The 15,235-nt window shown below is 41.8% G+C and overlaps 1 protein-coding gene across 5 annotated transcripts in view; it reads left to right on the top strand.

The window, feature by feature from the left end:
- LOC118324043 (protein bicaudal D homolog 2-like) overlaps positions 1 to 10,068 on the top strand; it is a 43,104-nt gene extending 33,036 nt beyond the window's left edge. The window contains exons 10-12 of one of the 5 annotated variants that reach the window (XM_035656157.1): positions 4,184 to 4,412; positions 6,074 to 6,166; positions 7,772 to 10,068. In XM_035656157.1, coding sequence (XP_035512050.1) covers positions 4,184 to 4,412; positions 6,074 to 6,121 — 277 coding nt within the window. In that variant the 3' untranslated portion in view covers positions 6,122 to 6,166; positions 7,772 to 10,068. Of the gene's footprint in view, positions 1 to 4,183 lie in introns of all 5 variants that reach the window. The other 4 variants (XR_004796534.1, XM_035656159.1, XM_035656156.1 and 1 more) reach the window with 4 other exon arrangements.
- Positions 10,069 to 15,235: the final 5,167 nt, after the last annotated feature.

Here is a 15,235-nt window from a genome sequence, read left to right as displayed (position 1 = left end):
GAGTGTGTGGTGTCATGGGTTTTTGGCGCACTGCAGAGCCAGATGGTTAGAGGATGTAAGTGTAATGTTAAACAAAGGCAACCAGGGCTAAGAGAGAACTAGATCATAGTAATGGCATTATTTTTTACCCCTCAGGGGTCCATGAGTTGTGTCACTTGTCACTGTTATGGTAGTGCAGGGAAGGTGTGAGATTATATTTGCTGTGAAGAAGCAGAGCCATTATGAAGAGTCTGTTTCTTTAAGCCTTTTAGGCTTAGGGTATCGACAGCACATTACAGCTTGCTGTTTACCACCTGCATCAACGCATGTGTTTTTCTCCTCGTGCACAAAGAACCTCCCCTGATGATGATGCTCCTGAGGCTCCAACCCAAGTAGTCTGTCACTGTTCTGGTGCCTATGCATGAATTATGCTGTCTGTTTATAGGATTCATGTATTGGTATGTAAATTCTGTCCTATACGGCACAGAGTTGGGTCAGGGTACTCTTTGAGAGGCTGGGGGACTCGCCTGAGTAAGGTTTCCCACACTCCCCCCACCTTTGTATCCCCGTCCCCCCTTCCGTCCTTCCTCACCGCCAAACACCCGGTTCTCCAGTCATTTGGAAAAGAAAGAGAGGAAGGGGCCAGGCTTTCAGTTAAAGCCCACTACAGGAGCCTAATTTGACAGTATTCTGTTTTTTTTTTTCATGGTAATTACCACTCTGACAAAGTCTGTAAAGGTGGATTTCTGGGACATGGAGAACTCTCAGATACAAATGTGTGGTCTTTGACAAAGGGAAAGAAAGATGGAGTGGAATTAAAAGAATGTTTAGGTTTTTGTGGGATCCTTTGTCTGATCTTGTGCTGCACTCTGTGCTTCCCATAGATTAGAGTTACTTGAAAGTGTATTTCGTTCTGTGAGAATTTCCTGAGAGAAACACAGGATTGAATGTTTTTCAAGTCTGTGTGAGTGTGTGTACGTGCTTCTCTTTTTTTCTTTGTGTATGTGTGTGCCTCTCCAGCTGCAGTCTCTGGTGTCATGTTAACAGTAAGCTCCTGCCTCTGACATTCCTAAGACATGCCTCGACATGCTCTCAGCTCCTGCTCATACTGATCAAAAGTCAAACCATTAGCCCAAGTCACATTTTCTCCTCAAACTTACACCCTCAATCATCCTGCTGTTCTGTTGTTAGTCATATTCATTCTGTTCTTGCCTCCTCCTCCTCCTCCCTGCTCTCTCTATGATCCCACCATGACCAATCAAGCTCCAGACAAGACCACAGCTGAGGAGGTTGTTGTGTTTCTGTGCTTTGGAGGCATTATTAATTGTGATGTTGTTGATTGTGATTGTGTTTTGCAATAGTTGAGGTTTCCCTATGCAATCATGAATGCCATTGGCTGCTGTTAAAGATCACAGCAAAATGCAGATAAAGTGCTTGTTTGTCAATGTTGTGACTATGATGACTGTTCATCCTCAAAAGGCCAGCAGCAGCCTCCCGGCCCCCCTCAGCTATTGTGCCTCCAGACTCCATCAGCGGGCCAAAAAGGCTCCTATTGTATCCCTCCAGTCCCCTAGAATAGACTCTTCTGTTTTTTTCCCGGGAAAAACGTACGCCCTCTCACCCCCCATACAAGAGTGACTGAACCGTCTGAAGGCACACCAGCCCCCCCCTCCCACCTCCCAGGTCGTCCCCCCATCTCATACTGGGTTTAATGAAGCAACACTGATCCCTATTGTCTGTGTGTGTGTCCCACTGGGAATCAAACTGCATACACAAGAGGGGAGGGTATGGTTTATGTTTGTATGGTGGTCTGGCAAGGCCAGAGTTCATGTAGTATACAACCATGTGAAGCACCACACACAGCAACAACATCTGCGGTTACTGATATCTCAGATTTTGCCTTCAAGACTTAAAGGTCCAGTGTGTAATAATAAGGGTGATCTATTGGCAGAACTGGAATATAATATTCATAGGTATGTTTTCATCAGCATTTGATCACCTGAAAATGAAAGAAAGAATTTTGTTTTTGTTACCTTCAGAATAGTAGCCCAAAACACTACAACCAAACACTGGCTTTAGACAGAGCCTTTCACACCTTTCAAAGTTTCACCTTAGTTTCTCCTACATGCTAGGAACGTGAGGATTAGGCAAGGGGTTTGTAATCTGTAACTACGCCAGTAAATCCTACACACTGATTTAAAACAAGAAAATAATTTACATGTAGGGTTTAGACAATTCAGTTCTTCTCTACAGACAAGACGAGGCTTGCCAAGGGTAAGGACAACTAGGACAACTAATACTTTATCTTCTTTTTTCTTTTTTTTTTCTTTTTTTAAATTTATTTATGTTGGAAATGGATCAAGAATCTCTTCCAACTGGCACTTTTTCTTCCTTTTTTTTCCCAGAAAATAATTTAGGCCTAGCAAACAAAGGCGGGGTTTTTTTTTTCTTAACAGTGCAGCAGTTCACACAACCACTAATCACTGACCAAACAATAACATTAGTTCTCACATGCCTGCTGGGAAAATGACAGTTATAGCTTGCAGACATTGTTATATAACAAATGAACAACATATGACATAAGTAAAATTTCTGCATTTTTGTGGCTGGAAGTCTAAAAGAGAGTGGCTTGTCACCACAGGTTGGGGCGTTTCCAAATGAAAGTAAATACTTTTATACCAGAAAGAAAAAAGGGGAGTAGGGTGAGGCTACCTGCCAGTTAAATTATGCCCGAGCGGTTTTAGTGTGGCATCGTTGAAGGATAGGCGCTGCTTACTAACATAACCGACCCCTCCCTTGATAGAGGCGTGTCAGTCATTACTGGAGAATGTCACTTAGATTGCTTTGTCAGCAACACAGATAGTAGGGATGACCAAGATGGAGAGAGAGAAAGTGACTGATGCAAGCAGACAGATGGAGACAGCAGCAAGGAAGCAACAAAAAAAAAAGGCTTGAGAGGCAAGATAAGAGCCAGGAGAGAGGACATGATTGAAAGGGAGGGGAATGCGATAGCAAGGTAATAAAAAGTGGTAAAAAAGGTTTGGTGAAGGAGAAAAGCATGAAAATGAAAGGGGACACAACGCCAGTGGAGATATGAACCCCCCTCCTCAAAATCCCTTTTGGATGACCCAGTTATTATACCTGTCCAGCCTTTAGACATAATACACACACACATACACACACACAAGGGCACAGGGAGACAGGTGATAATGCCGCAGTGCAGCACCCAGTGATATTGAGCAGCAGGTAGACAGAGTCATCATATGCGATGGGAGATGGAAAAGACAGATGGAAGCGATGCAGTGAACACACTCCAACTGGAAAAGTGGAGATCATGTGTGAAGAGCTACAGCTCGGAGCAATGAACCATATTTCGCTCATCCCCATCTTAATTTTTCTCCTCTCTATGACTCCCCTGCTCAGCCTGTTCCTCAGGTGACGCAGAAAGGATCTCCTCAGTGACCCCTAGGTTAATGCTTTCATCCTTTGTTTATGTGATCTATTCTTAACTTCACTGCTCATACACTCCTCATATTATGCGGAGCAGCTTAAAGCCACGCTCAGATGTATCACCTGTTCATGAACGGTATTCATACCCTGTAGCAGCAGACATATTAACCCAAAAGACAAGTACTGAAGTTACTTTTCAAGGAGGGCAGGATGAAGTTTACTATGTTTAATGCATTACCAAGTGATGGCAGCTGTGTGCAGATTGTCACTGTATCTTGTCAAATATCTGCTGAAATTACTTAAAATGAGAATATTTTAGTTTGTGACGTTTGGTGGAGGGGAAAAAATGAAGGTTGAAATCATAAGATAATAATGCAGGAGCACTGACAGGCCTGTCAGGTCTGTACTGCATGGATCATTGGCTCCATCTGGTGGTGGAAAAAAAACAGCACAACCATTCAGTTTCAGTTGTTTTAGTCTACATATACCTGCTGGCTTCAGTATCTCAAGTGTGTAGCTTTGGTTTGCATGTCATATATGCAGTTGTGCAATGTTTTTAATGTGAACATAACAAAAAGCAAGGGATGTGCTCCATTGAGGCTATTTGGTATTATTGGAACTGTCAGTGCCCCCTTGTGGTAAGACACAAGAAAGTATTGATGGTGTACAAACATGTTGCTAATATTCCTCCAGTTTGAAGTGAACAAACATGGCCATGACTTGACAGTTTTCTCTCTCTTTGTCTGTCTTGCAGTTGCGACGAGTATGTCACTCAGCTGGATGAAATGCAGAGGCAGCTGGCTGCAGCAGAGGATGAGAAGAAGACCCTTAACTCCCTGCTGCGTATGGCTATCCAGCAGAAACTGGCCCTGACTCAGCGTCTGGAAGACCTGGAGTTCGACCACGAGCAGACCCGCCGGGGAGGCAGTGGCCGGGCCAAGACCCGCAGCAAGGCCGCCACCGGCACCGCCAACAACCCCCACGTAAGTCAGAGTCTGACCTGCTCTGGCTCCGGCCGACCAGAGCCCAACAATGCCATGCCCAATGGCATTCTGGGAGGCCCTGTGGTCTTTTGCAGCGAGAAGTACAAGATCTACTGCGACTGAGGCGGCTGAGAAGTGCGCAAGGGACTGCTGTGTACAGAGGGGAGGGGTACCTATGGGCCAAACCCTCCCTGCCTTAGTGTTAAAGAGCCCCACTTGCTCGCTTAGCTCCCTGGCCAGCCTGCGCTCCTCTAGGGACTGCTGTGTGACTAACCAGCTGCTCGTGTGTGCTAGTGTAAACGCTTAGGGGAATGCAGGTGTATGTACATTGTGCACTAGACGTTTGGACTGTAGTAGACATATATGGCATGTGGATTATAGGGCCCCAGTTATGTTGGGGGTTATGTGGATATTATGGAGTGTCTATTCTTTCCGCTGTCATGGTGCTGTACGTATGATGTAAAAGGTGGCAGCTTTTGTGCTTTTTTGTTCTGGCCCCCTGAGTGTATTACCTGGTAACAGTAACACATTGTGGGGGTGAGGACTTGTAAAAGAGGATGTCAACCTGACGGTCTTGTGACTAAATATGACATCCTCTGGTCTTCGGCTCGTCTGTCGGCATTGGTGCTCCTTTAAAAAAAAGCCCCCTTTCTCCCCTCTTTGTCCTGGTCCCCCAGGACTGACCTGTGTCCAGCAGCCCACTGTATAATCAGGTCACTCTTTAAGAAAAAGGAAAATGAAGACAAAGGAACTTTTGAAGAAGGAACTAAAATATGCAATCTCCCCCTGCTTTCTTGCTAGGGGAGCACAGTATGATTCTTTATATACAGAAATTCAAAAAGTGGGTTGGCTGCTGGTTTGATGATGGAATTGTTTGGGCAGAAAAGGAGCACCTGTGACCACAGGTGTTTATTTCAGGATAATGTATAAGCTGTGATGCTAGCACACCAATACAATAGGGTCAGTAGAATCGCATGGCTTCGCAGCTGAAAACGCTTATGAGCTTTTTTAACTGTTTTTCTGTTGTCAGGTGTGTGGTACAAGACAAACTCATGTATTGCAGGGCTCTACATTGTAAAAAGAGGAGTTATTTGGTGTCTGGTGAAATACAGGAGGGCTATTCCATGTGACCCATTATGTTGCGATGGATTCTTTCAGAGCCATATTATAAGAGAGAAAGAAAGTTTGACAAATCGATCTCCACACCGAAATTAAGTGCACTTCAGCATAGGTGCCTCAGGTTCCTACTTCTGTTAAAATGGATATAATGATTACTGTGAACAGAGATACAATATAGTTTTGATCAAAGATGATTTTTTAAATATGGAGCAAATCCTAGAAGAGCACAAATCAAAAAGGCATCCACATGTGGATCATGAATCTGCAAACGAAACCAACCGACCACTCGGCAAAAGTGCCTGTCGACCCAAACACTTGATATATTTATCTGTTGATGTAAAGCCCTGTCCTTGTGTCTCAACTTCTCTCCTTCTCTCCTTCTCTCCTTCTCTCCCTCATGCTCGGTCTCCCTTCTCTATTTTTGGGAGATCGCTCAGAGCTCTCAAGTCATTTCTGTGTGGTTATGTGGCTGAAAACTCTTTCCTCATGTCTCTAATCTGTGTCTTGTCGCTCGGTCGCCATAACGACCTTCTCTCTTTTAGATTGTCAGCAGCTTGCTCCCCCAGCATCACCACTCACCCTTTAACTAGAATGAGGAATTGTGGGGAAAATTGCCCTCTGAATATTTTTGTCAGGTAATGTCCTCACGTACATTGTGTTCCCGATATTTGCCTGTGTGTGAATACGAGCGTGGGCCCTCATGTTTGTATTATGTTCTTACCTTTTGCAAATGGAGGGTCTCTGGTTTCTTTTGTTTTCTTTGTTCTTTGGTGTGTGAGGACAAAGCGACGTACTGTTTTTAGTATCCACAATAGCTTTAACCCCTCTGCAAGCTAGCATTACGCAAATAGGAAAAATATAAGTGGGGCTTGTGTTTAATAAATCCATGTACTGCTTGTGGATCATAGACATATTAGCTTTATGATGCTAAAAGCAGGGTTGATATGAGGAAATCCTGCAAGGTTCATCAAATGATGCGTTTTATACTACCACTAAGCTATATATTAAACTCTATATTCTTAATATGATCATGTTCAGGTTATAATCTTGCAGGAACCTACTACAGTATTTCTTCCTCTCAAATATAAAGAGAGGGAGCTTAATTATTCCTCTGAGAATGGAACAACGTCAGCGGTCAACCCTGCTTGAGTATGCATCTATAAGCCACAGCACACAGCATGGAGACAAGACTATCGTACACATTAGGGAAAAAGAAGAAAAAAAACAACCTCCGTAGAGGTCAATCACTCTTAAGTTTGAGATTCACTTAACTTACAAGTGTGATATATTCTGTTTCTATCAGTTTGCGCTGACTGAGAAAAGGTTTGGGGAGTAGAGGAGGGAGAACTACTCCTCATGTTGTAAACCAGCTCCTGAGAGAGGAGTTAAGAAAGCCAGACATGCTGATGAAGAAAGCCAGATGTCTGGCTGAGAGTTGACTCTGATACTGTGGAGAAATGAGTCCAGGGGTTTCCTGAGGGAGAAACTCCTGGTAAATTTTGGAGGAAAAATAAAGAAAAACTGAAGACTGGTTGCTCAATCAACCAGAAGACATTGATTCAAATTAGTCGAGCCCCTAACCCTTCCCCTTGTATAGGCTCTGTGGAATCTAAGAGCAGTAGATAGATACCCACGATGTGACTAGAACCCCCTCTCTCTCGATAGAGGATTTCCCACTTCGCTCCATCTAGTTTGAAATCAATGTCTGGCTTATCTGGTGTCAACAGCATGCCACCTAAACAGCTCCTCCTACCTCTGCTTGCAGGCTCCTCCCACTTCACATTTAAGTTTTACTACCCATGAACCATCTAGTTTCGGATTTATAATAAGCCTGCATGTCTAAAACATAACCCATTTGTCATTAACTTGCATGGCATATGAGAAACACCCCTCTCCTTTGACCTGGGTGGTGGGATATGGCTTCAACTCTGTCTTATGAATGAACGGTCATGGTACTTGTGAGTCTTTGGCTTCCTAACTGCACCCGCAGGATGATTTGTGGTGAATGTGCATTCACATCAGCTTCCTCAGAGACATATTGATGATGTCAATATGACATAAAAGCTCCTGACATAACATTGGCTTCCTCATGGGCTCCTAACATGGCTTCTGTTGCTTTGACTAACTACAGCCGACCTTTGCTTTGTCTGTGTGGACTCAGCTGCTGACCATGTTAACAGTCACTCTAAATTGACAAATAATGCTAATGCTGATCATATGTTTGTTTCTTCATTTTGCAGTAATTACAGTAGTTCTGCGCGGATGACGAAGTACCATCTCAAGGTCCATTCTCACTGCTGATTGAGTTTCGCCGAAAAGAGTTAGCGCTTATAGGCTATTTGGACTTGAAGACAAACAAAAAAAAAAGCAAAATGCTAAATGCAAACACTGATTTCCAGTCAAATCAACTGACCTACTTCATTCCTACTACTAATAAAACGTGACGTCCGTCGGAGTGACAGTCATATTTGCGTGCTGCTGCTGCTGGAAGCCAATTTCTCACAGGTCCAATGAACTGATTGAAATTCTGACCAGAGTTTGTGATTGGCTAACCCTCCAATGATAAGCCAGGGGACATGGGGTTGTTTCTCAGTGTAAATCAACAAGCTATTTTGTCTGGTTTCATCTTTCATTCTTTTTCGGGGGGTTTATTGTTTTTGTTATTCTGTGCACTTTCATTATATAGGATTATAACAGACTATTATTAACCTATAGGAAAGCGTGGTAGTATTATGGTTTGTGAGTAATTCAGTATAGGTTATAAGACTATAGGAATATACGTCCTCCTGAATCATCTGAACTTAAATAACAGAAACTATTTACTCTCCACAAACCACAAACCTACTATTACGACTTAATCCTCGAGATTTTATCCATCAAATAATCATTTTTAAATTGTTTTGTTACATCATATGTTATGCTGTTGGTTTTATTTTATGTTTGTTCGACTGCCATGTTCTATACAAAAAATCCAGGGTGATCAAATTCTGGGGTTTTTTCATGTATTTATTATTCCTAGGAATAGTTCAAAATAACAAGATGAAACTTGACAACGCTCTGACTCAATTAGGTAAGTTGTGTTTTGGGAAAAATTTGAGTGATGTGATATGCTTTTCCTAGCTTCTTACCGAGGGCGTTCAAATGAAGCGGGATCACTGACTTTCAGAATTCTCTGCAAGTGCAACAATTAAATTCCAAATTGGAATTGTTTCATTCTCTCTTCGTTTATCGTGCCAAATCTTGGTACACCGTTTAGGTTGAAAAGAATCAAGACTGGGAAATAAGACAAGCCGTCACTGAGGAAGACGTAGTTCGGGCCATGGCTCTCCAATGCGAGTGCCGGGGTTTTGTTTTTTGGTTTGTTTAGTTCTTTGTTTCTGACCAGTAGTGCCTTTCATTGTTTCAAGGGAGAATCTTAGACTAGTATTTTATGTTTTCCTTTTTTATATATATATTTAGGTGAGGACTTTGGGTTCAAAATGACTGTGAGCAGCAATAAATGCAAAGGGACTTTTCCCCTGTCTGCATGAGTGAGATAATAGTTTTAAAATTAGCTCAATAAAACTGAAATTGTATTGAATTCTGCAGGTCAGTGATCTATTCAATAAATTCAGGGGTATTAAGAAAAGGTTGTTTTTTATCAAACTTTGGGAACCAAAAGAAATCCCTTTGGCCTCCTATTATTGAACAAAATGCTCCAAGCATCCGTAATGTGTTGGGGTAGATCAGTGTACTATTGGAAACATCTACGTATCTCTAGCATTGTTTGGTGAAGGTAATGTGATATCAATAGTATTGTTGAAAAAAATGTGCAGAGAGCGCATTTTATCTCTTTCTTTTTGTCCAATTTGAGTTTTGTTTTTTATTCTTGAATCCTTTTTTTTACATCATCTTTGAGCATTAAGTTTTCAGGAAACAGAAAACAAATTAAGCATCAACAAGCTTGAATAGTGCCATTATAGCCAATGCTTGTTTGTTGAGGCGTTAAAGTTACCAATATGGATGAGAAGCTAAAAAAAATAAAAGTGCAATTCAGATACTGTTTTACATTTTGAAAAAAGAAAAAGTTTTCTGTTTGCTGGAAGCGATAGCATTGTGATAATAAAATTAGCTGTGCAAACTTTATATTGTCATATTGTGTTTCAGTATTGATCCATAATGAGAATTTGATATCTTTATATGAAATAACAAATTCACCTGTATGTTGGTATTTATTTGAATTGTCATGCAGTACTGTATTCTTATCAATAATGTGCATTATGATTAGTGGCATATTGATTACAGCTAAATGTCATATGCATGTTTCTCAGTCATGGGACCTTTACACAGAATTGAAAACAAACATGTAAACCTTTGCCAGGGTGTTACAAAATATGGAGAAAAAAAAGAAAAGGAAAAGACGAGCGTTAAGTCTAATGTATTACTGCTGAACTAATCCTATGAAAGTGTTTTTGTTTGTTTTCTAGTAGAGAAGATGGTATGTCTGTGTAAAGGTAGTCATACTGGCTAAAATCAATAAATGTGACTTAAGTTCCAAGGCGTCTGAGTGTTGTTATTTATAGCTCCTCCAGAGCAGCAACAGCAACAGATGAAGGGTTAACCAGTGAAGTATATGGTCTGCAGCCCTTGTGTCTCCTCAGAGTGTTCCCAGCTGGAAGCCAGGGGCAGGGGGGACTTCCCAGCTGTCTGAGCAGCTCCAGGACATGATCACATTTCACACAATGCACAAAAACACTTCCACCACCTACTCTCTCCCCACCCCCCTATCCAACCCTTCTCTCTCTCTCTCTCGCTCTCGCTCTCTCTCTCCCTCTTTTCCCTGTCTTCTCTCTGCTGTCTCGCTTAAACCTCGCTCCTCCCTCTCCCTCCTCGGCCTTTCTCCGTTTCCCATTTCTTTTCCTCTCCTCCCCTCTCCATGCCTTCTGGAGATACACCCACGCACAAAGCCAGTCTCTTTTGACCTTGCGTGCACCCACCACTTCCTGTCCAGGCTCTGCAGGGAACAACATCACAGTACAGCGTGTAGGCCGGAGCTCTGCCCAATTAATGCTACAGTTTTTTATTGCAGTCATTTAAAATGGAGGTTAAATGCTGTTGGGCCAACCCATACTTGAAGTACTGTTTACTCAAGAGCCCAAAGTGATTTATTTGACCTCGTGTTTATCATTATAAATCATCTAAGCTTTTTAATGTTGGATGAATTCTTGCACAAATGATATAATATTGTGGAATGTGCCAGTCCAAATTGGTAATCCACAAATATAAAACCTATGAGGGTTTTAGCCTTTTAAAAAAAATGAAAATATGGACCTTTGTCATTTTGACATAAAATAGTTATCTCAGGTGTTACCAATGATAGTAATTAGGATGGATTCCATCCATTTAGTGTAGTAGAGCATCATTGGTAACACCTGGGATTACCCTACTATTTCATGTCAAAAGGGTCTATTATTAGAATATCCTAATAAGGTACTGTTGCATGAAATCAGTGGTTCCCAGCTTTTTTGCTTGATGTACCACTACTACAGGTGAGATTAAGTACCCCTTCTTTAATACGACCTTCTTTTAAATAAAGTCTGCATTCACACTACTTTTTTATTCTATTTATTTTTTCTAATAAGCTGCACTACTCTGCAGTTTCCCCACGTACCCCCTGGCAACTGCAGAGGTACACCTTGGTGTGCACATACTCCTGGTTGGGAAACTACTGATATTACAAATATTACTCAAACAAAAATGAGCTGACTTGTTCTGAAACCTACAAACATTGACTCCAAAGACTACTCCTGCAGCATAATTCCATACCATAAAAGGGCAAGTGTGTCATTCTGACCTAAAGCATTTGAACTGATGGATACTACCTTTGCCATAATGCAGCAGCAGTGGGTCAGCAGGTTTATTTTTTTTAATAAAAAGTCCCTTCAGAGCCACAGAAGACACAGGCTGACTATAGGACTCCTCAGGATAGGTAAACTGTAAACTGGATCATTTAAGCGCCCCTTTTTAAGTGAATGCACAATTAATTATTTTAGAATATGCTCACAAACATACATAAATAGCATTTAAGTTATGAGAAAATTTGTACTCTTCTACAACAGCTCCTACTCCTCTCAGAATTAAAATAACCTGGGATTAATTACATTAATTATCATGACACCCACACTCCGCTGTGATTTAGTACAGCGAAACCAGTTGCTGCCATTCACCATATGCCTTACTGATTGGATTTGAATGGCAGAGTATTAATGAGAGCCAGAGGGAAAAGGTCATTTCACTGACATCACTGTAGTGACAGTGGACCCTTTGTTGGTGCCAGTCTTCTCTTATATCCTCCCCACCCAGGGCTCGACTGGCAGAGGAAATATGGGTCAGTGGGATTCATTTCATGGCATCAGTCCTGCTCTATTAATATACAGGTGCTGTGATTATACTCTGGGTGGAGGAGGATTCATACAGCAAAGCAGCTGTTTCAAATCTCAGCTGATGCATTATTAAATTTCACCACATGGGGTCCCTATAATACAGTTGTTGACGTCTTCATGGGCAGCTTAAGTCCTTAAAAGTTCCTTAAAGGTCTTGCACTGGCCTCAAAAGAGAGAAAGAAGCTTCTTTATGTGTATCAGTCAGGGCTGTCATGTGATGAATCCATGAGGCGCCGAAAGGGACAGAGAGCCGTAATCAGCTGATCTGGAAAAGCAGCACCAATGAACAACACCACACATGTCTCACATGGATTTTTGCTTCAAACACTCACAGAGACACACACTTTTTTCTCTACTGGAGGAGAAGTAATACAACAGAGGATGTTAACAAATGTATGACCTGTGGAGTGTGAGCTCAGCCTTATGATGCATTAAAACATTCCTTAGTCCTGACATTGGGCGCAGGGTGTGAGTGTCCTCCCATCTGTGACTCATGTATTATCTCCATACACAAAACTGTTGGTGTGGTCTCAGAATGCCAGGTTATCGTCTATGACAAATAACATCTGAAGTGTTGATTCAATCAGTATGAGGCTTTAATTTGCACCTGAAAAGGAGGGAACGAATATAGACTGGCACCCTAGTCTAGAGTGTGATTAGTCGTATGATTGGGGCATTTACACTGTGAGGGTTTCAGATAAGTGTAAAAAGCTCTATGTAGCTCATCTCACACTTCTCCCTGTCAACTTTCGCACCTATCCTGCAGCTTGGCTGCTCATCTGCCACTTTCCTAATTGTCTTTTTTCATATATCTCACTCTGTCCTCACCTTCCCCCCTCTCCATTTAATTCCCTCCCCCTCTCTCTTCCCTCCTACTGCCCCTTTCTGTGAATGCTGTTGTTTCACTCTGCTCTGTGGTTATGAGTGGAGGAGCCCCGGGGAAGCGGAGGAGAGGATGTATCCCAGGGGGCTGTTTGGTGTTCTGCTTTCTGTTGACCAGCATGTCCCAGACAGGCTGACAAGCAGCTCCATGCACTTGGAGGCACTAACAGGGGCATAGGCCCCTGGTCTATTCAAAACATGAGTTCAGTCATCCACAAAACACTTTTTTTCAGACTCTGCACTGACATGTTGAGAATGATTCTCTAAAGCAAAACAGAAAAAGGTTCAAGCAAAAGGAGGAATGTGTTTTCTATTCTTGCATTTGCTTGTGTCTGCAAAAATGATAGTCGTGTTTTGAAAACTTTGTGATTGGTGTGCAGCCAGTGAGTCAGTATAAATGTGGGAAGAGGTGATATATAGATACAGCTTATTAGAGAGGAGTACAGGTCAATGAAGTGGCAAGCAGCCAGACAGGGAGCCATTATCATTAGAGACCCTGCTGTTGTCTGTGTTGATCTGAGGCAGATGAAACGCGTGCAGCAACAGCGGCAGCCACAAAAGGGGTTAATGATGCGTAGCTGAGTCGACACGGGTTTAAAAAAGATGGGGGGTGCTGCACAAACAGACAGACACAGAGAGGAGGGTTGGCGGCCACACAGTCATGCTGCTGAAGACTAGTTGAAAACAGTCACATCATTCAGGAAATACATTGATATACAGATTAAGCAGTGGTGGAAAAAGTACCAAGAAAATAGTCTTTAGTCATTGCAATTAAAAGTTCTGCATTCAAAACCTTTCATATCGTATCATCAGCTTAATTTACTTAATGTACCATTAAAAAGATTACTAATTCCACAAATAAACAGGCCCTGTGACTGATATATTATTATGTGCACTATTTAATACTGTTGCTGATCAGTTACTGATGCATCAGTGCATAACCAGCTTCTTACTGTTGCTGCTGGTTGAAGAAGAGCTAGTCAAGTAGTTTAGTCCAATGGTTCCCAACCTAGGAATTAGGCCCCGTCCAGAGGGTCACAAGATAAATCAGAGGTGTCATGAGATGATTAATGAGTGTTGTAAGAAAAAACAAAAAGCGGTCACACTAATTTCTATTCACCTTGGGGACTTTTTTCTTATCCCTCTGTTTTTGGTGAAATATTGGCTAATTTTAGATCTTTTGGCCTCAAACTGTTATTTAAATGAAACCTGTGCAAACAACTCAGACCACTGAAAGATGACAAGGGGCCCCAGCTAGACATTTTATAAGGGGTAACAAACCAAAACGATTGGGAACCACTGGTTTAATCTTAACAATGCATTGCATTTTAAATGCTTAATATGTTTTTTACGTAAAATGTTAACCTGAAAAGTAACTAGTGACTATATCTGTCGCATAAATGTAGCAGAGTAGAAGTATAAAGTAGCATAAAAGGAAAAAAGGTTCAAGATTACTTTATTTATACCATAGGTAGATTTTGTACTCAAATAAAGTAGTCAAAACTGTACTGAAGTACTACATGAAATGTGCCTGCCACCTCTGCAGACAGCTGACTGACAGCTGACCTTTAGTGGCCACAGAATGTGAAGAACTACACTGCTTTCGAAGAATAATATAACCAAATACTCTCAGACTTTGAACTCTGGATAACAGGACATATAGCAACAGAAACTACATTTTATGAGTCTAACGATCTGCAAATTTAAGATTTGTTTTCTCCTTCTGTCAGTTCCTTATTACTGTGTGCAATGATTTACAGAGGCAGCTGACAGCATCCATTCAGCTGGCTGGAAACTCAAGATAATCAATTAAAAGATCAGGATAAAGCCTGGGCAGTGACATGGAAATGCAGTGCCAGTTAGTGTTTCTGTTCCAGGCCCTTTTTTTCCACACTAATAGGCAGCTGTGGAGTTTTTCAAAGCAGAGCTATCTCTTGAAATAGACCTCATCCTTTTCATGACTTCACGTGACAACCCATGTCATGCCTCTGTGCCGATGGGCATATCATGGCTGAAAATACAACGTCACTTAAAGATAGAAAAACTGCAGTTTAGAAAAAAAGAGTGAGCGGTTTAGAAACTGCTTGAGAGTCGAGTGCCGAGGCAAATGATAAAATGAACTTGATTTTTGTTTCTTTTTCCAGTGCTAATCTTTCATTCTAACATTTACACTCAATGAATGGGCCTGTCGTGCGCGCGCGTCGCACCGGGAGCGCGCATTATCTTTTTTTCCAGCGGCACGGAGGAAAGAGTTCTGTTTCTGGAGAGGGAGGAGAAAGGGACTACATGAAGGACTACAGTGCTCTTATTCTACACATAAAATGACCCGGGTAAAAACCTCTCGCGTCCGTTAGGAAACCATGAAGTGTCCTTAGTGTGTGTGTGGTTTTTTTTTTCTTT

Source organism: Morone saxatilis, unplaced genomic scaffold (genome assembly GCF_004916995.1).
Source record: "Morone saxatilis isolate NCDOM2014 unplaced genomic scaffold, NCSU_SB_2.0 Contig15, whole genome shotgun sequence".
Classification (NCBI taxonomy): Eukaryota; Metazoa; Chordata; class Actinopteri; family Moronidae; genus Morone; species Morone saxatilis.
This window is presented reverse-complemented; position numbering and strand designations above follow the sequence as displayed.